The sequence below is a fragment of the Clytia hemisphaerica genome, unplaced genomic scaffold (assembly GCF_902728285.1).
Source record: "Clytia hemisphaerica strain Z4C2 unplaced genomic scaffold, Clytia hemisphaerica genome assembly, whole genome shotgun sequence".
NCBI classification, from domain to species: domain Eukaryota; kingdom Metazoa; phylum Cnidaria; class Hydrozoa; order Leptothecata; family Clytiidae; genus Clytia; species Clytia hemisphaerica.
Window position 1 is genome coordinate 66418 of NW_027103595.1, and position 18297 is coordinate 84714.

The 18297-nt window shown below is 34.7% G+C and overlaps 1 protein-coding gene across 1 annotated transcript; it reads left to right on the top strand.

The window, feature by feature from the left end:
- Positions 1-1180: 1180 nt before the first annotated feature.
- Positions 1181-17078, top strand: LOC136801582 (BRCA2-interacting transcriptional repressor EMSY-like). The gene is made up of 14 exons (XM_067058216.1): positions 1181-1322; positions 7340-7433; positions 8109-8166; positions 8385-8426; positions 8714-8788; positions 9336-9493; positions 9716-9823; positions 10202-13037; positions 13415-13497; positions 13812-13891; positions 14176-14274; positions 14520-14585; positions 15137-15499; positions 16810-17078. Exons 2-13 carry the CDS (start codon positions 7364-7366, stop codon positions 15185-15187), a joined length of 3726 nt encoding a protein of 1241 aa, XP_066914317.1. The 5' UTR covers positions 1181-1322; positions 7340-7363; the 3' UTR covers positions 15188-15499; positions 16810-17078.
- The last annotated feature ends 1219 nt before the right edge of the window (positions 17079-18297 follow it).

An 18297-nucleotide genomic window follows, 5' to 3' on the forward strand; every position in this document is an offset into this window, starting at 1 on the left:
AGGACCCATCCCGAATGCATTCTGAGCAGTACTGATTCGGAGGGCTCATATCCATCCCTAAGTTCGGTTAAAACTGCTTGAAAAGAAAAAAAAAATTTGTTTCTTGTCATTTTTTTCCAATCCGAGGCTAGGCATGTTCTTATCTTACGATGTTCTTAATTTTTCGACGAATTTCAGGCTAATGTTCTCATAAACTGGGTTCTAATAAAAAAAAACTTGCATCATATGAAAGTTTAATGATCAAAATATGTTGAAATTTTTACCAAAAATGCAACCCAATAATAAGAGGAGCATTTTTCGGCCAAAATACCGATATTTACCAATTTCTGCTGACGTTTTATCAAAAAAAATTGAAAAGTTTTCCTTATCAAACTCGAGGGGCAAATCACTGAAATAAATCTCGTTACACAATTTTATAAATCAAAATTAAATCAAAAATAAATCATAAATCAAAAATAAATCATAAATCAAAAATAAATCAAAAATAAATCAGAAATAAATCATAAATAAAAAATAAATCAGAAATAAATCAATAAATCAAAAATAAATCATAAACCAAGAATAAATCAAAAATAAATCATAAATCAAAAATAAATAAAATAAATCATAAATCTCGTTCACCATTTTTCGAGTGATTTGTCCCTCGATCAAATTCAAGCAGGCCGCGACCAATTTTTGCGCCAATGTTGTTATGACATATTTGCCTGGACATATGCCATTGGATCTGACCATCTGACCCCTTTGAATAAGGGAAATCAATTGTTTGAACTCTACCTCAGCATGTTTTTATTTTGCGCATGCGCAACCCCCTCCATCATCATCCACCACCGGGGCGGAGGCACGGTGCCACAGCCCTAGCAAAGATGCCAACTCGCTTTTTTTCCCGCGCGTAACATTACTTGAAGTGCATAATTTATGCATCAGCTTCAGCTGTAACTCGAAAATTAAAAAATTCCGAGAGTTTTGTTTTCAACTTGTAAAGTCAAAAGATATACAAGAGCAGTAACTTTATTGTTTTTTACTAAAAATTATGAAATTTGTGGGAAAAATTGTATTCAAATACAATGAACAAAATACATTCATTCTTTTGACGAAGATACATAGTATGCATGTGTTCTTTAAATGAACCCCCGTCTAAATCTTAAAATATGCGTAAAGTAAAGCAAATACTGCGCATGTCGGAATAGAACAAAAATCAATCCAATATGGCGGTCCAGTCGACGAGATGTTAGAGAAGCTAGTTATTTTCAAGAAAGTGGCGCTGAGGAGATTCCAGAAGAGTATGTGACACTTTGTAATAGCAGTTTGCAACTGTTACAGAGGTAAGTCGAGATGGTCTAAATTTCAAAACTATCATTTTCAGGCTTTGATTAAGCATGAAATGTAGCTTTTTTGCTCTACATGTTTTTTAATTTTATCTTTTTATTTTTTCTCCACTTGTCTTGCTCTTCTTCTTTGTTTTTGCTATTCCCTCTACGTTCGAATCTCTTCAGTTTGTTGTTCAGTTCCCTATCTAAAATTTAATCTTCTAAATTTTTAATAAAAATGGACAGTTTATGCCAACTTTGGGATGATTTGTTTCAGAATAAAATAACCACCCACCCACAAAGAAAAATTTACCAGAAAAAAACTAGACAATCATAACACAACATAAATCATCCAACATTCACAGCCTTTGAATGATAAATTTTTTTTAATCTATAGAGAAATTCTCTGCTCAATTTTATTTCTAGAAACCTTAAATAAAAAGATGAGATGAGTAGCATGTGCGTTTGCGTACTGTGGGGTAAAATGGCGAAATGTGAAAATCAATTTTGGCAAATTTTTTTTGAAAAATGACCCTACAAGATTTGACATAATATCTTTTTATTCCATGAAGAGATTACTTCCAAATGAAAAATATATTGACAATGAATGGGTAAGCTTTATAGAAATCCAAACATAAAATACATAGCCTTTACCAAAAAATAGCACTTTAGGATCAGAAACAGTCAAAAACCAGCCTGTTCCAATTTTCATCGAGTTACAGGAATTAATTCCTTGTTTGTTTTGATCTGAAATTTTCAGTAGGGGTGGCCAACATGGTTCTCTTGCTCATATCAGGGGGGGCGGGCCGAGATGGGGGTAAGAGAATTAAAGTTTCTAAGTAAAGTCTTAATTATCACCCAAAAAAGTGCCTTTTTTTGTCCATATCTTTTAAATAGATAGTCCCAGCCTTATCCCTCTCTCAGTAAAGCTTCTTATACTAGGGACTCCAGAAGTCATGCAACTTTTGTTGACGTCAAACCAAATGTTTCATTTTTCCGTGAACTTTGAACCCTTTTTAACTTTTTTCTATGTATGCTAAAGCGTTCCGGTTTTTACTAAAAGAAAGTGATCTTAGCTTTCCAGCGGTATATAACACTGTGGACACGGGCTAGACAGGAAATTGGTAAATTGCAGAACGTTTTTGCAACATTTAAGAATTTGAATTCTGTGGGAGAAAACATAGTTGCAACTGTTTATGAACAAATGTTTCTGGAAACAGAGGAACAAAGTTGAAGGCTGAAACTTTGTATGTTTATCAGAAAAAGGGTGAGGAATCAGGGGGGGGGGTCTTGCAGTTACTCCTTGACACTATGTGGAGTAACTGCAATTTTGGACATTTTCTACAGACACCACCACCCTTGCAGTTATTCCATAGTGTACTAACTGATTTTACCCTCAAAATTGGTGTATACCACCCCCAAAAATGCCAAATTTGGCAATTTTTTCACTGAATTCCTCATTTTTGATACCATTTTTACTGGGTACGTCAATTATTAACGACCGTTCAAGAGTTAAATATCTCAATCATTTTCCAAGTTTGTTAAAATATCTTTCATGCCTTGATTGAAGAAAAAATTTTGTGATTTTTTTTTGACTTTTGAAAAAAATGTTTTGAATTTTTTTGCTTTCTGAATTTTTTTAAAAACCTAAAATTTTAAGTGAAAAATGTGCTCACTTAGTACACCATATCCTACCAAAATCGACAATTTTGGGCTTAGGCGCAGCACCCATGTTGCAGTTAGTCCACTTGTGGAGTAACTGTTTTCCCAAATTTTGGTTTATATACCACCACGGTAGTAATTGTCATAGTGTTTATATAATAACTGCATGACCCCCCCCCTGGAGGAATTCAAAAATCACAATCGCTAATTCTAGTTCTTTCATTTTCATGTGGTTTTTTTCACTTTTTTGCTTCTTTAGCATGGGAATATCCCCAAAAAAAGGTTTTATTTTTGCCGAAATAGATTTTCTTTTGATTTGGGGTTCCTCTTTTCAGGGGGGGGTACAAAGGCAGGGTACTAACCCATAGCCGGGCGGTTGTGTCTATTTCTGCATTTCAAAAAAGTTAGTACCCGGTACTACTTTAGGGGTGGGGGTGTGTATTTTTCACTCTTCTAGCAAGTACAGGGTACTATTTGGGTACTTTTTCACAGAGTTTTGCTCCTTTTTTAATAAAAAAAGTAGTCTTTTGTAATATTTTGACTTTTTTCAAATATTATTTTTTTTAATTGAATTTTTTTTTAATTGAGAAACTTTTTTTTACTCTTTTGAGAAATTTTTTGATTTTTGTGAAGACAAAACTTCGAAATGGTCAAGAAGTGTGTTATTAAAATCAATGGACAAAAGCCTCGGACTTAATCAATGATAGTTTTTTTTAATTATCTGTCTATCTCAGTCAGAAAAACTAATAGTACCCTCTCTTTTGGTCTAATCTGTAAAATATAAAATTTTAGGGGGTGGTGTCTCTATTTTTTTACAGCAAAAATGAAGTAGTACCCGGTACTAAATATGGGTGGGTGGTACTAAAAAGAAATTGAGTGAAAAATCAAGTTAGTACCCTATGGGTTAGAACCCTGCCTCTGTACCCCCCCTGCTCTTTTCAGAAAAACTGATTCTTTATTTATAACTTTTTGTTGCTCCATTTCCAGAGGCACCTTGAAAATGGGTCCTACCACCTTTTTTTGACTCATTTCAGCTTTTTACAAGCTATTTTCTTCAAAAACAAAAATAAAACAATGTAATGTCTTCTTTTTTCAAAAAAAGATATTTCTTTCATTATTTGGATAAATATGCTAAATATCTTACAAATATTTTTATATGATGATAGTTTAATACCATCAAAGAATCCTCCCTCCAAATTTCAGGTCTCTAGCTACACTATAAAAAGAGATACAGATATGCTAAATTTTAAAGCTAAGCATGACTGGAAAAATTTTCTTTTTTCTTTTTTGACACATTTTTCGAATTTTTCCAAGCTATTTTCCTAACCTTTTTTTTGACATTTTTAGTCAAATTTTAGACACTAAAATTTGAATATATTTACAACCACTTATCCTCTGGAGGCCTTTGACCCCTCATTTTCTTTATTTTTCAAAGCTCTACAAGATAGGATAGGTTTCGAAAAAAAATTAAAATTTGAATTTGAAATCTTCTGGAGTTGCAACCTATACCTTTTGTCCTTCAGAAGAACCAAACATTTTGGCCTTAATTGTTTGCTTTCATTTCCTGTAGCCAGTAGTGTGACCCCCTGTATTTCAATTTTATTCTGCGCGGGTTTTTCAATAGAGATGGCACATGACTCAAATCCCGCAGTCTTATTGGACTAGAGAAAGCAAAAGTGAAATCCCGCGATCTGATTGGATGAAAAAAGACCGTGTGAACTGACACAAAAATAATTCTCATTCTAAAACAAGATGGCTGCGAGAAAGTTTTTACGTCTTTTGCTTTGGACGAAAGGTTGTAAATTCTGGTTGATTTTAAGGTTTTATCCTATCTTGTCTCATTTACTTTAAATATAGAGGCTTCTTTAATGTTTGGGGAAGGTAAGTCTATAAAAGTTATTTGTTTTTCGGTGGAAAAAAGTGTTTAAAATATCATTTTTGTGCTCAAGGTTTATTTTTCCTTGCAAATTTTTATCTTCAATCTTAAATAGATGAACAAGTATTTCACTGATGGTTATGATTTTTTTCACAGAACATAGTAAATCTATTTAGGAACTGGGACTTTTTTACAGAATTTCAAAAAATCTTATAGTTCTGGAGATGTATTGAAAAGTTTAGACATCGGTAGTTCGTGTTTCGCATTCCCAAACCAAGTGCACGTGGTTGGGTGAAAATCAGAAATGCAATCAATTTTAGCAGGCAGGCCATTTTTGAAAAGAGACTCTAAAAGATTTGACTGTATTTTTTTCCATTAAGCAATCACTTTAAATTTTTATTGACAATGAATAGTTTTCTAGAAATCTAAACATAACTTTTATACTGTAGCTTTTTTCAAAAAGAAACACTTCAAAAAAGCTGTATATATACACAGCCATCGAAATAAGGGATAGAAAGTGCATCGCAATTTTTTGATAAGCATGATTTTGCATCCTAAAATGGATCAATTTTCAATTTTTAGCTTGTAAGTAATCCAAAAACGCATCGCGAATTGCGAAAATGCGATACACTGATTCGATCCCTGATACAGTATAATGAACACGTGCGTTTGGTTTTGGAACGCGAACACAAACTACCAATGTCTAAACTTTTCAATATATCTCCAGAGCTAACAGATTTATAATATATATATAATAATTTTTTATTTGAAAGTAATTGCTTCATGGAATAAAAAGATATAGTCAAATCTTGAAGGGTCATTTTTCAAAAAAATTTTGCCAAAATCGATTTTCGCATTTCGCCATATTATTCTACGCAAACGCACGTGTGAAAAACCCTGATAATGACAAAAAAGTGCCCATACCGTGAAGTTGATTAACTTGCATCAGTAGAGGGAAACTTGCATAGCCATCAAATGTCTAACCAACCAAAGCAGCCAATTTCAAAACAAATGTAACAGTGCAAGAACTATGCAGCTATGCTAGCATTTCTACTCTACCATACCATTTAAATAGAATCCCATACCGTAAGTTGGTCTAATATCGACATCCCTTGTCTAATTCTGACACCCTTCTTTAGAGAAAGGAATAATGTGAAAGCTTGAATCACTGATTGAAAAATGATTATTCCTCTCTGACCACTAAGCAAAGAAAAACAGTTTCAACCTTTTTATAAATTTCAGCTGATAAAAAGGTTGTCAGAATTAGAGGAGGGGTGTCGACATTAGACCAAGTAACGATACTTGCCAGTATTTTTGGCGAGTTCTTGCAAACAGAATAACAGGTAAATAAAATACTGTGGTTGGATGATAAAAATCATACTAGATCATGAATTTTAAGATGGTTGGAATTCCAGGGAATTCAGATGTTTTTGGTGGCTGCTGGGGATAAAATCTCAAGTTTAATAATGATATTAAACATAATTATGCATGACATCACTTTCATGATTGGGAGAATCTATTTTTTAACTTTGTATTTTAATGACCAGCCAGGCCATTCAATTGAGGGCTATGCAATTTTCCCTCCACTGATGCAAGTTACCTGACTTAACAGTACTTTTTTCTTTACCTTTTGTCCTTCGGAAACAAATGCCTTCAGTTAAATTTTGAGGGTTATAGGCTTTAGCTTTTTAAAACAGAATTAGAGTTTTTTTAAGCATGTTAATTAAAATTTAGTTCCTTATACTTACCAAATTATAAAGGTCTATGGATCATTTAGGTCAGACTTGAAAATTTTGTTAGACCTCTGCTCTAATTCTGGCTGGCCTCACAAAATTACTGACCAACCTGGGCCAACTGAAATTTTCTTATTTGCAGAACTACAGGTAGAATAATCGTTTTTATTTCATAATCCTAATCCACCATCATGTCTCAATTCAGTGAATGGGTGATGTTGTTTGTTGATAGATTGATGTGTATAGCTTTCCCCTTTCTGGTATTCAGAAAAAGACTATTAGTATGGGTGAAGATCTCGGCTTTGTGGAGGAATGCGTCACCTTTGTTGATGGTATCTTCCATGAGAGGAATATCATCAGTAAATCAAAAGGGAGCTCTGGTAGTAGTTCAGGAGGGGTTCTATGGCTTCTTCTTCTCTTTAACGTTAAGACATCAGTTGAACCAATAGATGAACAGAGCGCATACTTGATGCAAACAATAAAATAAAGGGAGCAAGAGGTCGCCTTGACACCTGCATCTATCTTGAAGATATCTATCACTGTTACCTTCTGGTATTATGTCGAAGGCTGATGTGTTTTCATACATTGATTACAGATACTATCTCAGGTGGAATTCAGTATAAAGCCAAGGTTTTTAGCATTTTTTCATATCCAAGGAATGAAACGCCTTCCTGAAAATTGAGCACTCGAAAGAATATTTGTTTAAAGAAAATTTGGTATTTACTTTCTTTTAAAAATATCTCACTTTTTCATAAATTTAGTGCATTGGACGAATTTCAATAAACATGGCTACTGAATCCTTGGCTCCTGAGCCAATGACTCGAGAAGAAGCAAAGAGAATTCTTAGAAGGCTAGGTAAGAATAATATTTTTGCTTTTATTCGTTTCTCTCATTAATGATGAAGATCAGAGATCTGACCTCAAGAAAAGTAAGTTTTGAAAGTACCAAACAAAATAAAACAATGAAACATAAACAGAGAGACTAATATTTTTATAATCATACATTATTCTATTCTTTTAACACAGCTATATACATTTCATAATTTATCTAATTTATGCTACAAAAGCAAGGTATCCCATTTATTTAAAGGGTATTCCTCAAGTCCAATCTTTCAGATTAAAGGTTGGTTTTCTTTTAGCATAAAAAGTAGTAAATTGATGTATTAGAGAAGATTGGTGCCCGTGTTGATCATGGTTTCGAGTTTCATTAAATTACATCAATACTATTGAAATTGTTTTTTTGGATTGAAGAAATAGCTTTGATTTAAATTCATATTGAAACTGTTACAATATGCAAGGACGTAACAATGTCTATTATCAATTCTTTGTTCACATCTTGTTTTGTTTGTAGTTCAAGTTCAGGCTTTTGCAAACAAAGCGTATAATCAATAAGTCACAAAAGCTAAATAAACTTGTTATGTCATTCCTCACGCAGCCTCACGCACAGTTTCAATTTGAGAATTTATATCTTAGCCAGTTTAATATAGCTATATTACATTTTATCTGATTTTATCTGTCTTTGTATTTTCAGAGCTAGATGCTTATTCTGCTGTAGTGACAGCTTTCAGAGCTCAAGGTGATATGAACAAGTAAGCCTTTCCTTTAAATTACTATACTATATTGCATTTGTCTGAATAGGAAGGGTTTGAAATAACAAGATGAAATTGGTATATGCTCTCCTAAGTCAGAACTATCTGTTCAAAAAATAGTTTTATATATTTTTCTCTGGCCTTTTCCAAGCATTGTTTTTATAAAAGGGCTGTACGATTTTGGTGAACAAAATTCATTTTTTTCATTGTTTTTATAGATCAAAGAAATCAATCCTTGGGGAATTATCTAATCAGTTGAGGTATTTCTTTTATTTCAACTTTTTCATTCTGTTTAGCATATTGAAATGGGTATGTTGAGGCGTGGGGTATTTTTTGGAGCATGTTATGGCCTGTTGTGAAATTGCATATGGAGCATGTTGACTATTCATCTTGATCTATGAAAGTCTCACATAAAGAATTTCTTTCTACAAAGAGAAGGCCGCATTCATAGCTCGTAGTTGTCCGATCTAAGTCTTAAAACTGTAATAAAAAAGGGTTTGTAGTAGGATAATCTAATGAAAAACTTTTTCAATTTCTACTTCTTTAGTATTTCAACGGAGAGACATAGAGCTGAAGTACGACGGGTGGTAAATGATGACAGACTGAATGATGTTGCAGAATGGTATGTTCAACATATTTTTTTAAACTTATATACTGTATGTACAAAGTTCCATCATCTGGAACAATTTCTGTTTTTGTCTTTCCGCTTCTTTTTTTTTGGAAGTAGAAACAATGAGCTTCTGCCTCATCATTTTGATACATAGGTAAGGCTCTACTTACCAAAATATTGGTTTGCTATAATTGCCAAGATTTATTGCCATTTTAAAGTATAATTTTTTTCTTCATATTAGAATCTCTTTTGTGCCTGCCTCATTCAATCTTAAGATTTAAGAAATGTGAATTCCTTTCTCGCTCTCCAGTTTTCATTTCAAAATCAACCAAATATAAACAGAACTTTTACAAATCGTCAAAATAATTTTTTTTCTAACCAACCCACCTCCAAGATTTTGGTAGCGTAATCTAGTATTAACAATTTTTTTCTTTTTTTGATTTGATTACATTAGGTAGTATTGTAATATAAACATTTTGTCCATCTTGAACCAATTAAAGTTTTATTTATCTCAGGAAGAATTGAATCTCATAATAATTAGACTACTTTTTTCTCATAGTATGCATGGTCCTGGTACGTCTACAGAATGGGGAATCGAGGGATGTCGGTTAGTTTCTCTTATGCCAAGGCTCGTTCCACAAACTGTTTTCACAGCCAAGGCTACGGCTGCAGCAAACCAGGCAGCAGAGAATAATCAGAAACTACCAATAAAATCGGGTAAGTAGATTTTATGTCTTGTCACATGTAGTTTCTTTAAAAAGCCCAAGTCTGCTGCTATTACTTTCGAGTTCTCTACCTCAATCAAGCAATAGTGTGTATTCTCTTTAGCTCGATTTAGTAGATATTAAAACTAAAAATAGTCTTTCATTGTCCTTTTCCAACATGTAACGACGGATACTGCCTAGTTATCGATTTTCTTTTTTTCTTCAATTGTTTCAGAAATCGAGGTATTACCACTACCAACTAAAGTAAAAGGACTACCTCCAAAATCCAACCATTCGGATTCGAAAGACGACAAATCAAACGCCAAGTCTCTGCTTATGAACGGTAAGAATCATTTTCTTGTGGTGCTTCTTGAAAATTTTCAAAGGGGCTATTCATATGAAAGCTGCCTGGCCTAGAGGACTTACTTTAACGCTCTAGTTTTTTTATCTATCTGAATTACCAAATACAGTTTTAAATGAATGCTCTCAGGTGCTCCATCCATCAGAAATCGACTAGCTTGCCATAAAGTTAAGTTAATGTTTTTGATGGAATCTCTTTACAGATGAAGCAGTGAAGTGGAAATTTTTTAAACAATTGGTCATTCGATATGGAATTTTAATTTGTAAACTATTCATGATTTTATCTCACAGGTGTCAGTTTCAGATTATAAAGCATACGCGAGGACTCTCAATTTAACTTTTTTTCCCATTTCCTTTGTAGATTCGAAGCATGATGACAAACTGAAGAAGAAGAAAAAGTCCAACATTCTGTACACCAAACCGTCACCTCTGGCTTTGAACAAAAGTTTGTCGAACCCTTTCAAAGCTTCATCAACATCATCTGCAGCTACGTCGCTCAAATCCATGGGCAAAAACACTCCTTTGAAATACTCAACGAATACGGTGACAGCTAAAACGACGACCATACCCTTATCGTCTGTTTCCGGTGCCGGTTATCCACAGAAACCTATTATCTTGCAGCGAAGCCCATCTAAAGGAGCTACTGGTAACACCGTACGACCGCAATCTACAGTTTCGATACAAAGCGCGTCTTCTTCCCTGAACACGAATTCACCCTTAGCATCGCTGAGTAGTTCAACTACCTCGAAGATAGGTGAAGGCCCTTCCCTTGCACAACCTATGATCAAAGTTGTTAGTAACTCACAAAACGTACCCGTTTCCGTCACCGGAATAGGCGTCAATACGGCTAACGCGAGCATCACGCAGAAAATCAAATTCAAAACACCACTTCCGAAACCGAAAGTCAAAGCTACGAAATTCAAACCGTTGGTTCCGTTACAGAGATCCAATATTTTATCTTCGCAGAGTTACGGAGATAGCATTGTGTTAGGTAGTACGTCAGCTACGGTTACGGTAACCTCAACGTCGCCCCAAAAGTCCGTTACGCCGTCACAAGGAATGTCCGTCAAGGTTGTACAAGTTACCAAATCGTCTAACGTATCGTCGTCGACTTCTCTTATGAACACTTTGAATAAGCCTGTAGTTGTCGTTTCGAATGGCACATCGTTAAAAACTCCTCAAAAACTAACATTCAGTGGTGTACCGAGCTCAGTCACCCAGCAACTCAAAGTTATTTCTTCAACGACGGCTTCAACTTCTCTTACTCAAGCCCTGCCGAAGGGCACTCTAACGTCGAAATCAATGCCGCTAGCGACTGGTTTCAAAATGATAGCTGTAACGACGGTTGTGCCTGGAACAACACAAGTCAAGACTGTCTACATCGCCACTCCTATCATGTCTCTTCCAAAAACAGTTTCCCAATCGTCAAATTCTTCCATCACAACAGCAGCACCCCAAAACATCCGACACATCTCAAGCTCCCTTGCTTCGAACCTCCAATCAGTAGTAGCCCGTTCTATAAACACCATCAACAACAAATCAACAAACATTCAACAACAACAACAACAACAACAACCTCAACAAACCTCCCAACCTTCATCGACTATGGTCACCTCTATATCAATCACCAAGAACAATAAACTTGTTACTCAACCGAAAGGTCTGGGTAGTCTGAAAACAACACTAGCCGGTACGGCGCAAAGTTTGAAATTATTTACAGCCGTTACGAAGTCACGAACGCCGCAAACGATGACTAACGTGTCGAAAGGAACGCCGTTACTTCCCAGTACCAGCATGCTTACGTCAGCAAGTACTAACACGCAGGTGAACAACCAAAGACTTTTAAACAGTAATTCTACGTCTAAAATTTCCCTGGACGGAGCAGCTACGAATATACGTTTACGCAACGATAAGCCAGACTCGAATGGCACTTTTCTAAACATTAACACGGTTGGCTTGAATGCAGTCCCTCAGATAGGGAACGGTCCCGTGCACTCGAACGATAATCTTGGTCCCATTACGGTTACAGCGAATACTTTAGAAGAAGTCAATGCAACATTGAATTTATTAAACGACGAAAATAACATGACCACAGAGCAGATAACGGCAACGGCAACGGGCGAAACAGACGATATGGCTTTTCTGAACGCCGGTGAAAAATTTCTTGAACAATTATCAGCAAAAATGACTGCAACCTCTCCTGATAGTCTATCTTCTAAAACTGATACATTTCTTTTCCCTTCGAACTTATCTTTAGACATGGCTGAGCAAAACCAACCAGTTTTTAACGAATACGATCTTTCGGCTGCCGGTAATAATGTACCGTCATCAATCGTCATTCAAAATGGTATCGGTGCTGCGAAACCTACACCAGCACTTCTCGCTAAAGACTCTTCGAACTTCTTTCTCTCTCACAAAACTGGAGCCATCTCCTCACCGAAACTCTTGAACAATATTTTACCAACGGGTGCCAAAGTATTACAACCCAACTCGAATAGTCTAAGCATCGGCACTTTTTCTCAAAACTCTATAGGGCACCACCAATCACCCGTTATGGTGAACCCTGTCTTCCAACAAAACAAAAATGAACTCTCAAATAATGTTCAACCGCCTACTATATTGAACTATACGAACATCACTAATGTTAGTAATAAGAATGAAAAAGACTTGAGTAAAGTTAGTTTCATCACTGTTGGTGGTGCTATTTCTGGCGCGAATTCTGGCCAACCAAGTTCTGGTATAGTGATTGATAGCAGTGGTGTCGTAGTTGGGTCACCGGTGAATAAAAGACTGACTTCATCTCTCAAAATGAACACACCTCAGACTGCAAACAAACTACCAATGTCAATACCAGGCTCTTCAAAACTAAACATTTCACCCATTCTTAATAACATGTCTGGCCCTTTGACAGTTGATGGCAGCATGAAAAATCTTTCAACGACAGACGTTTTTCAAGACCAAAAAAAAGCGCAGAACGTAGTTAATAACATTCAGTTTTATCTTTCACCGACATCTGTACAGCAACAAGAGGGCGTCGGTGGTTGCTCATCGTCTGTCGGAAATCTAGTCGACGATGTTCGTTTGAATAATAATGAAAGTAACGCCCTAACGCCACAGTCAGATAGGAAACGTAAATTTGGTGACATGCAACCGCCATCCGCCCGCTCGCCTGTCAGTTGGGTGCGAAGCGCTGCAAAGTGAGTACTTAATAAATATTTTGCACTTTAAGATTCCCATTCTAAAACTGTTTTTCTCAACTCTTCGAAACTTGTTAATCACGCTCTTTTACAATCATAAAAGAAGACTTCTGGATTTGTCAAATATAAACAAAGTAACAACTGTTTTAATTTCAAGCTTATCATTTATGAGCTGCCCATACTGTACTGTGATCCAATATTAGACCTTCTAAGATTTAAGTATCTTTCGTTGACCCTTGCTCCGTCTCCAAAATGTTTCTTGAGGGGAAAAGTAATTCAAATATGAATTATGAATTGGAAAAACAACATCTCTGTAGATTTCAGTGTTGCTCCTGCTTAAATAAGAATCAAACAAACCTGGATCTTTTCTTGTTTAGTCTTTTGGGTCGTGTCTCGAAGTTTCGTGGTATCAACAAACAAAAAGGCGATTTGAATGCTGCATCCTGGTTCATAAAAGCTGGTAAGTCATCTTTTTTATTGTTTGATGTCCCACAGTTTGAACCCACTGGCCGTTAAATAATATAAACCCTTGAGAAAGTATATCGACCAATCAAAATTTTTAATCGGATTTTTTTCGAAATCTGCTTTCTTTTCCCAGACTCATTTATTTCTGTATGTTGCACTTTTAAAAAGCAATTTTGCATGGTTACTATCAGGAGTTGAAAATGTTTTCCAAAGTAAATAAGGGATGGGAGGAGGTGGAGAATCGAAAAATCAGCAAACTTATTTTGGTACTGAGTGCTAAGGTAACTATGGACATATTTCTTTCTTTAGTTGATCCATCAGAGGAGCCAGGGTATTACGGAATCATCAAAACTCCAATGGACTTCACTAAGATCAAACGTAAACTTGAGGTTAGTGCATTTTTCCACAATCCTCCTGGAATCAAGGAACAGCTTATCTCATTATATCTACATTCAGAAAAAGCCAGATCCGAAAAAATACCCCAAATCAACCGGTTTTTTCGGGATTTCTCAAAATTTCAGAATTACTTTTTCCTGATTCGTTGTAGATATGCGTATTAGTACTGCCATCAATGTGTCGAAATCAGTTTTCTGAAAAAATAATCTTCTTTTTATTGCTCATAAATTCAGTGAAAATGATGTCCTTTTTTAAAACCGTTCATTGTTCTTTTTAGGACGGAGAGTATGAATCGTACACGCAATTTTATGACGACATGTCTTTGATCAAGAAAAACTGTTACACATACAACCCTGCCAATCACATAGCTAGAAAGGTATCGATTTCTCAAAGCAATTCACATTCATTACATTTAGATAGAATTTCTACCTCCATTATCAGCACTGGCTGATCCACGTGTCTGACTGTGTCCGAAGCAATATGGATTTGTAAATTTTTTTTTTTTTTATTTTGAAGAGGAAAGGCAAAATTAAAATTTTGTCTAGAACTAAAAAAAATTTCGTTCAGTGCGAGATTCTGCGAAGATTCTATTCTTTTCATGTTCGGATCTTTGCATTGCAGGATTGTGACGATGTGTTCAATTTCTTTGAAGGGGAATACAAAAAGTTACTGGAAAGATGGGAAAAGGTTTGTTATGGGTTGACAGTACTATGTAACCAAAAGTGACTGACAATTTTTATGCGTTTTTTTCTTCTGTTCTTTAAAACCATTATGAGTTCAGGCTGAAAAGTGCTTAAATTCTTTAAAAATATATAAAGCTATTGTTTTCATGCAATAATGAAGCTTTTGCTATGTACATAGTGACATAGTGACGTGCTTTTGAATATAAAAACGTGCACTTTTGGTTATTTCGGCTTTCGGTTTGTACCAGTATGTACAACATTAAAATTTTTCTTATAAATTTTTTGTAGAGAAATGCTTTAAAGCATTTACATACAGGGAGGACCAGAGCTATGTGGTAGATTTGGCTCTGGGCAACTTTCATTTATACAGGAGTCTCTTTAACTAGAGCCTCTTCAAACCGGACTGTCTCTCGTAGAAGTTTTCTTGTCCCTTTAGTTCCCTTTAAACCAATCTTCATAATTCGAAATTTCTTTAACTCGAACAAATTACTGTGTTACCTTCCCCGTGTGTGACCACACTGTATTACAAATTTCACAATTGTTTTTCTTTTTTAGCATCACGTATCTCCACAGAAAAGACAACGACTCGAAGAAAACGGTAGTTGATACCAATCGAATGTAGTCTGCTTCTCTTGGTTTCGCGTTTCAAAACTTCAAATACCAGAAATTCCCTTTTTTACGGATCTCAAAACGGAAAAACGAAAGATTATTATTGTAAACAGTGACTAGATCAAATCATTTTTTTTAACTCTGTATAATAATAAGATTTTGACACGCGGTCAGTTGTTTCTGTTTATGGTTTTCATTACTTTATATTATGCTGATTCATCATGAAATTCTAATCCGGAGATTTTGTATTCTCTTGTAAAATGCAATTTCAATGATCGGCCGTCTACTCTAGGGGCTGAGTTAGGTCCCGTATGCGCATCGGCGTATAGTCATTTTTTCTTTTGATCATGAAAGTACAGTCCTTGAAGAGTCAGAAAACGTGTGTGGCGCTATTTGGATCAGGCTCGAATTTCCATAATGGCGGATTTTAGATTTCAACCCTTTTTAGCCCTCTTGCTTGAAAAAGAAAATTTTTTTTTGAGTTTAAACATAGACATATTATATACCAATCGATCACAAATTTTATGCTGATTAAGAAAAAGGTCAGAATCATGGTCTGAAAATTTCGTTATCTGGAGATATGAAGCACTTTCGATTTCGATTTTTTGAAATGACTACTTTTGGTTCCAGATTTGCGTGGCTGTAACATTTGATTGGCTTACTTAATTTACTTGAAATTTTCGGAGGGTCTTGCCTACCGTTCAAATAATAAAATTCAGGAAAAGTTTTTTTTTCTACATGAATTTCGAAATCCATAATGGCGGATTCAAAATTTTATTTCGTCACATGGGCTCTTAGGTTCTGCTAGGATAAGAAAAATATTTTTTGAGCTTAAAACCCTGCATATTATATACCAATCGATCAGAAATTTTATACTGATTAAGAAAAAGGTCAGAACTATGGTCTGAAAATTTCGTTATCAAGAGATACGAAGTACTTACGTTTTCTAAGTTTTGAAAACGAAAGTACTTCATAGCTCGAGATAGAAAAAATTTCAGACCATGATTCTGACCTTTTTCTTAATCAGCATAAAATTTCTGATCGATTGGTATATAATATGCAGGGTTTTAAGCTCAAAAAATATTTTTCTTAGGGAAGCAGAGCCTAAGAGCCCATGTGACGAAAGAAAATTTTGAATCCGCCATTATGGATTTCAAAATTCATGTAGAAAAAAAACTTGTCCTGAATTTTATTATTTGAACGGTAGGCAAGACCCTCCGAAAATTTCAAGTAAATCAAGTAAGCCAATCAAATGTTACAGCCACGCAAATTTGGAACCAAAAGTAGTCATTTCAAAAAATCAAAATCGAAAGTGCTTCATATCTCCAGATAACGAAATTTTCGGACCATGATTCTGACCTTTTTCTTAATCAGCATAAAATTTGTGATCGATTGGTATATAATATGTCTATGTTTAGAACTCAAAAAAAAATTTTTTTTTTCAAGCAAGAGGGCTAAAAAGGGTTGAAATCTAAAATCCGCCATTATGGAAATTTGAGCCTGATCCAAATAGCGCCACACACGTTTTCTGACTCTTCAAGGACTGTACTTTCATGATCAAAAGAAAAAATGACTATACGCCGATGCGCATACGGGACCTAACTCAGCCCCTAGAGTAGTCGAATAGTAACGCCTTTTTTCAACCTTATTCAAACTTTAGTGAGAGTAGAATAACAATTTTTAGTGTTAGAGAAATTTTTACAGATCTATGTAATTATAAGGTCTATCATGGACAATTATTATCATTTCTTCACCGTGTAATATTTCAGTTTTTATGTTTTGTTTTTTTCTTTTTGCCTTATTAAAACAAATTATATTTATTATTATGTGTTTATTAATTAACAGAGAGGATGAAAAAGAAAGATTCAAAGATTTTTCAATTATATTTAAAATGGATACTTCTCTAAATTTTCTTTAACATGATTACATGAATATGCTGACACCCTTTTGCCGCTATAATATGAAGAATTTCGGAAATTGTGAAAAACATATTTGAACCTTCCAAATTTTCTACACATGGCCTTTAGAAATGTAAAATATCTTTTCATTTGACAGCCTTCAAAAACAATTTCAGTTGAAACGAACAAGTCGATCGTGAAATAAAAGATTAATTAATCAAATTTACACGCTGATCTTCTAAATACCATTATTGCAGCACCTGACCCCGATAATGCAGTAAACCCCGAATGCAGGTTTCTCATTTTTTAGCATTGTAGCCCTAACGATAGTTCAACTTAATAAAAGGTTGTTCCAGAACATACTGTTACATATTACTTATTATTTCTAAACATGAAATTTTAACTTGAATTAATTTTTTCTAACGAAAATCTGAATCGAACTTGATTGGATACTACCCGAATTGAGACATTTTTAAAATAAATCCTCTCTAAATCTTATTCCTAATGAACTAAGGAAATGGGGAAAATAGTCCATTTCAATATTTATTGTTCTAAGTTAGATATTTTGACGAAAATCTTTGACCTACCTTTTGGGGTTAGTTGACCTACAATTTGGAGGGCCTTCATAACCCGACATAAAAAGTCTGTCACATTATATAAAACTTGTTTGTTGTACTTTCATAATATGAAAATACATCTGAGAGATGATTAATGTTGACATTTTGAGCTTTTACAACGTGTCCCAGACCCGTCAGCCAAATCAGGAAATTTGCCTAAGTTTGGAACAATATGGGACTTTAGTAGAAATTTTTGGAACCGGTGTGGGAAAAAGTTCCACCGGGGCTGTGAGACAGGGATGTTGTTACATTATTCACATGTTTTAACAAAGAATTTTCAACCTACAAAATAAAAACAACTTTCTTGTCACTTCTTTTCGCCCTTCCTTTTACTTTTCCTCATTTGTAACACGATAAATTTAATATCTTTGTTAATTTTTTGTCAGAGTGTATTTCTAAAGAATGAATTTCACTTAGAGAACAATAATTTCCGATGAATACTGAAATTCCGCTCTCAACAACCGAATCTTTTCACCTGCGTTCTGGGGGTTAAAAAGTGAAAAAATCCAATTTTCAGAATAAGAAAATGCTCTTTAGAATATTGTTTTGGCATAAAATTTTTCTAAAATTTGCTGTTATAATTAATCCAATT

Excerpts from the sequence above, each read along its gene's own strand:
- LOC136801582 (XM_067058216.1), top strand. The coding sequence starts at position 7,364 with ATGGCTACTGAATCCTTGGCTCCTGAGCCAATGACTCGAGAAGAAGCA. Across the intron at positions 7,434-8,108 it reads GAGAATTCTTAGAAGGCTAG|AGCTAGATGCTTATTCTGCT; the intron begins GTAAGAATAATA and ends TTGTATTTTCAG. Across the intron at positions 8,789-9,335 it reads CTGAATGATGTTGCAGAATG|TATGCATGGTCCTGGTACGT; the intron begins GTATGTTCAACA and ends TTTTTCTCATAG.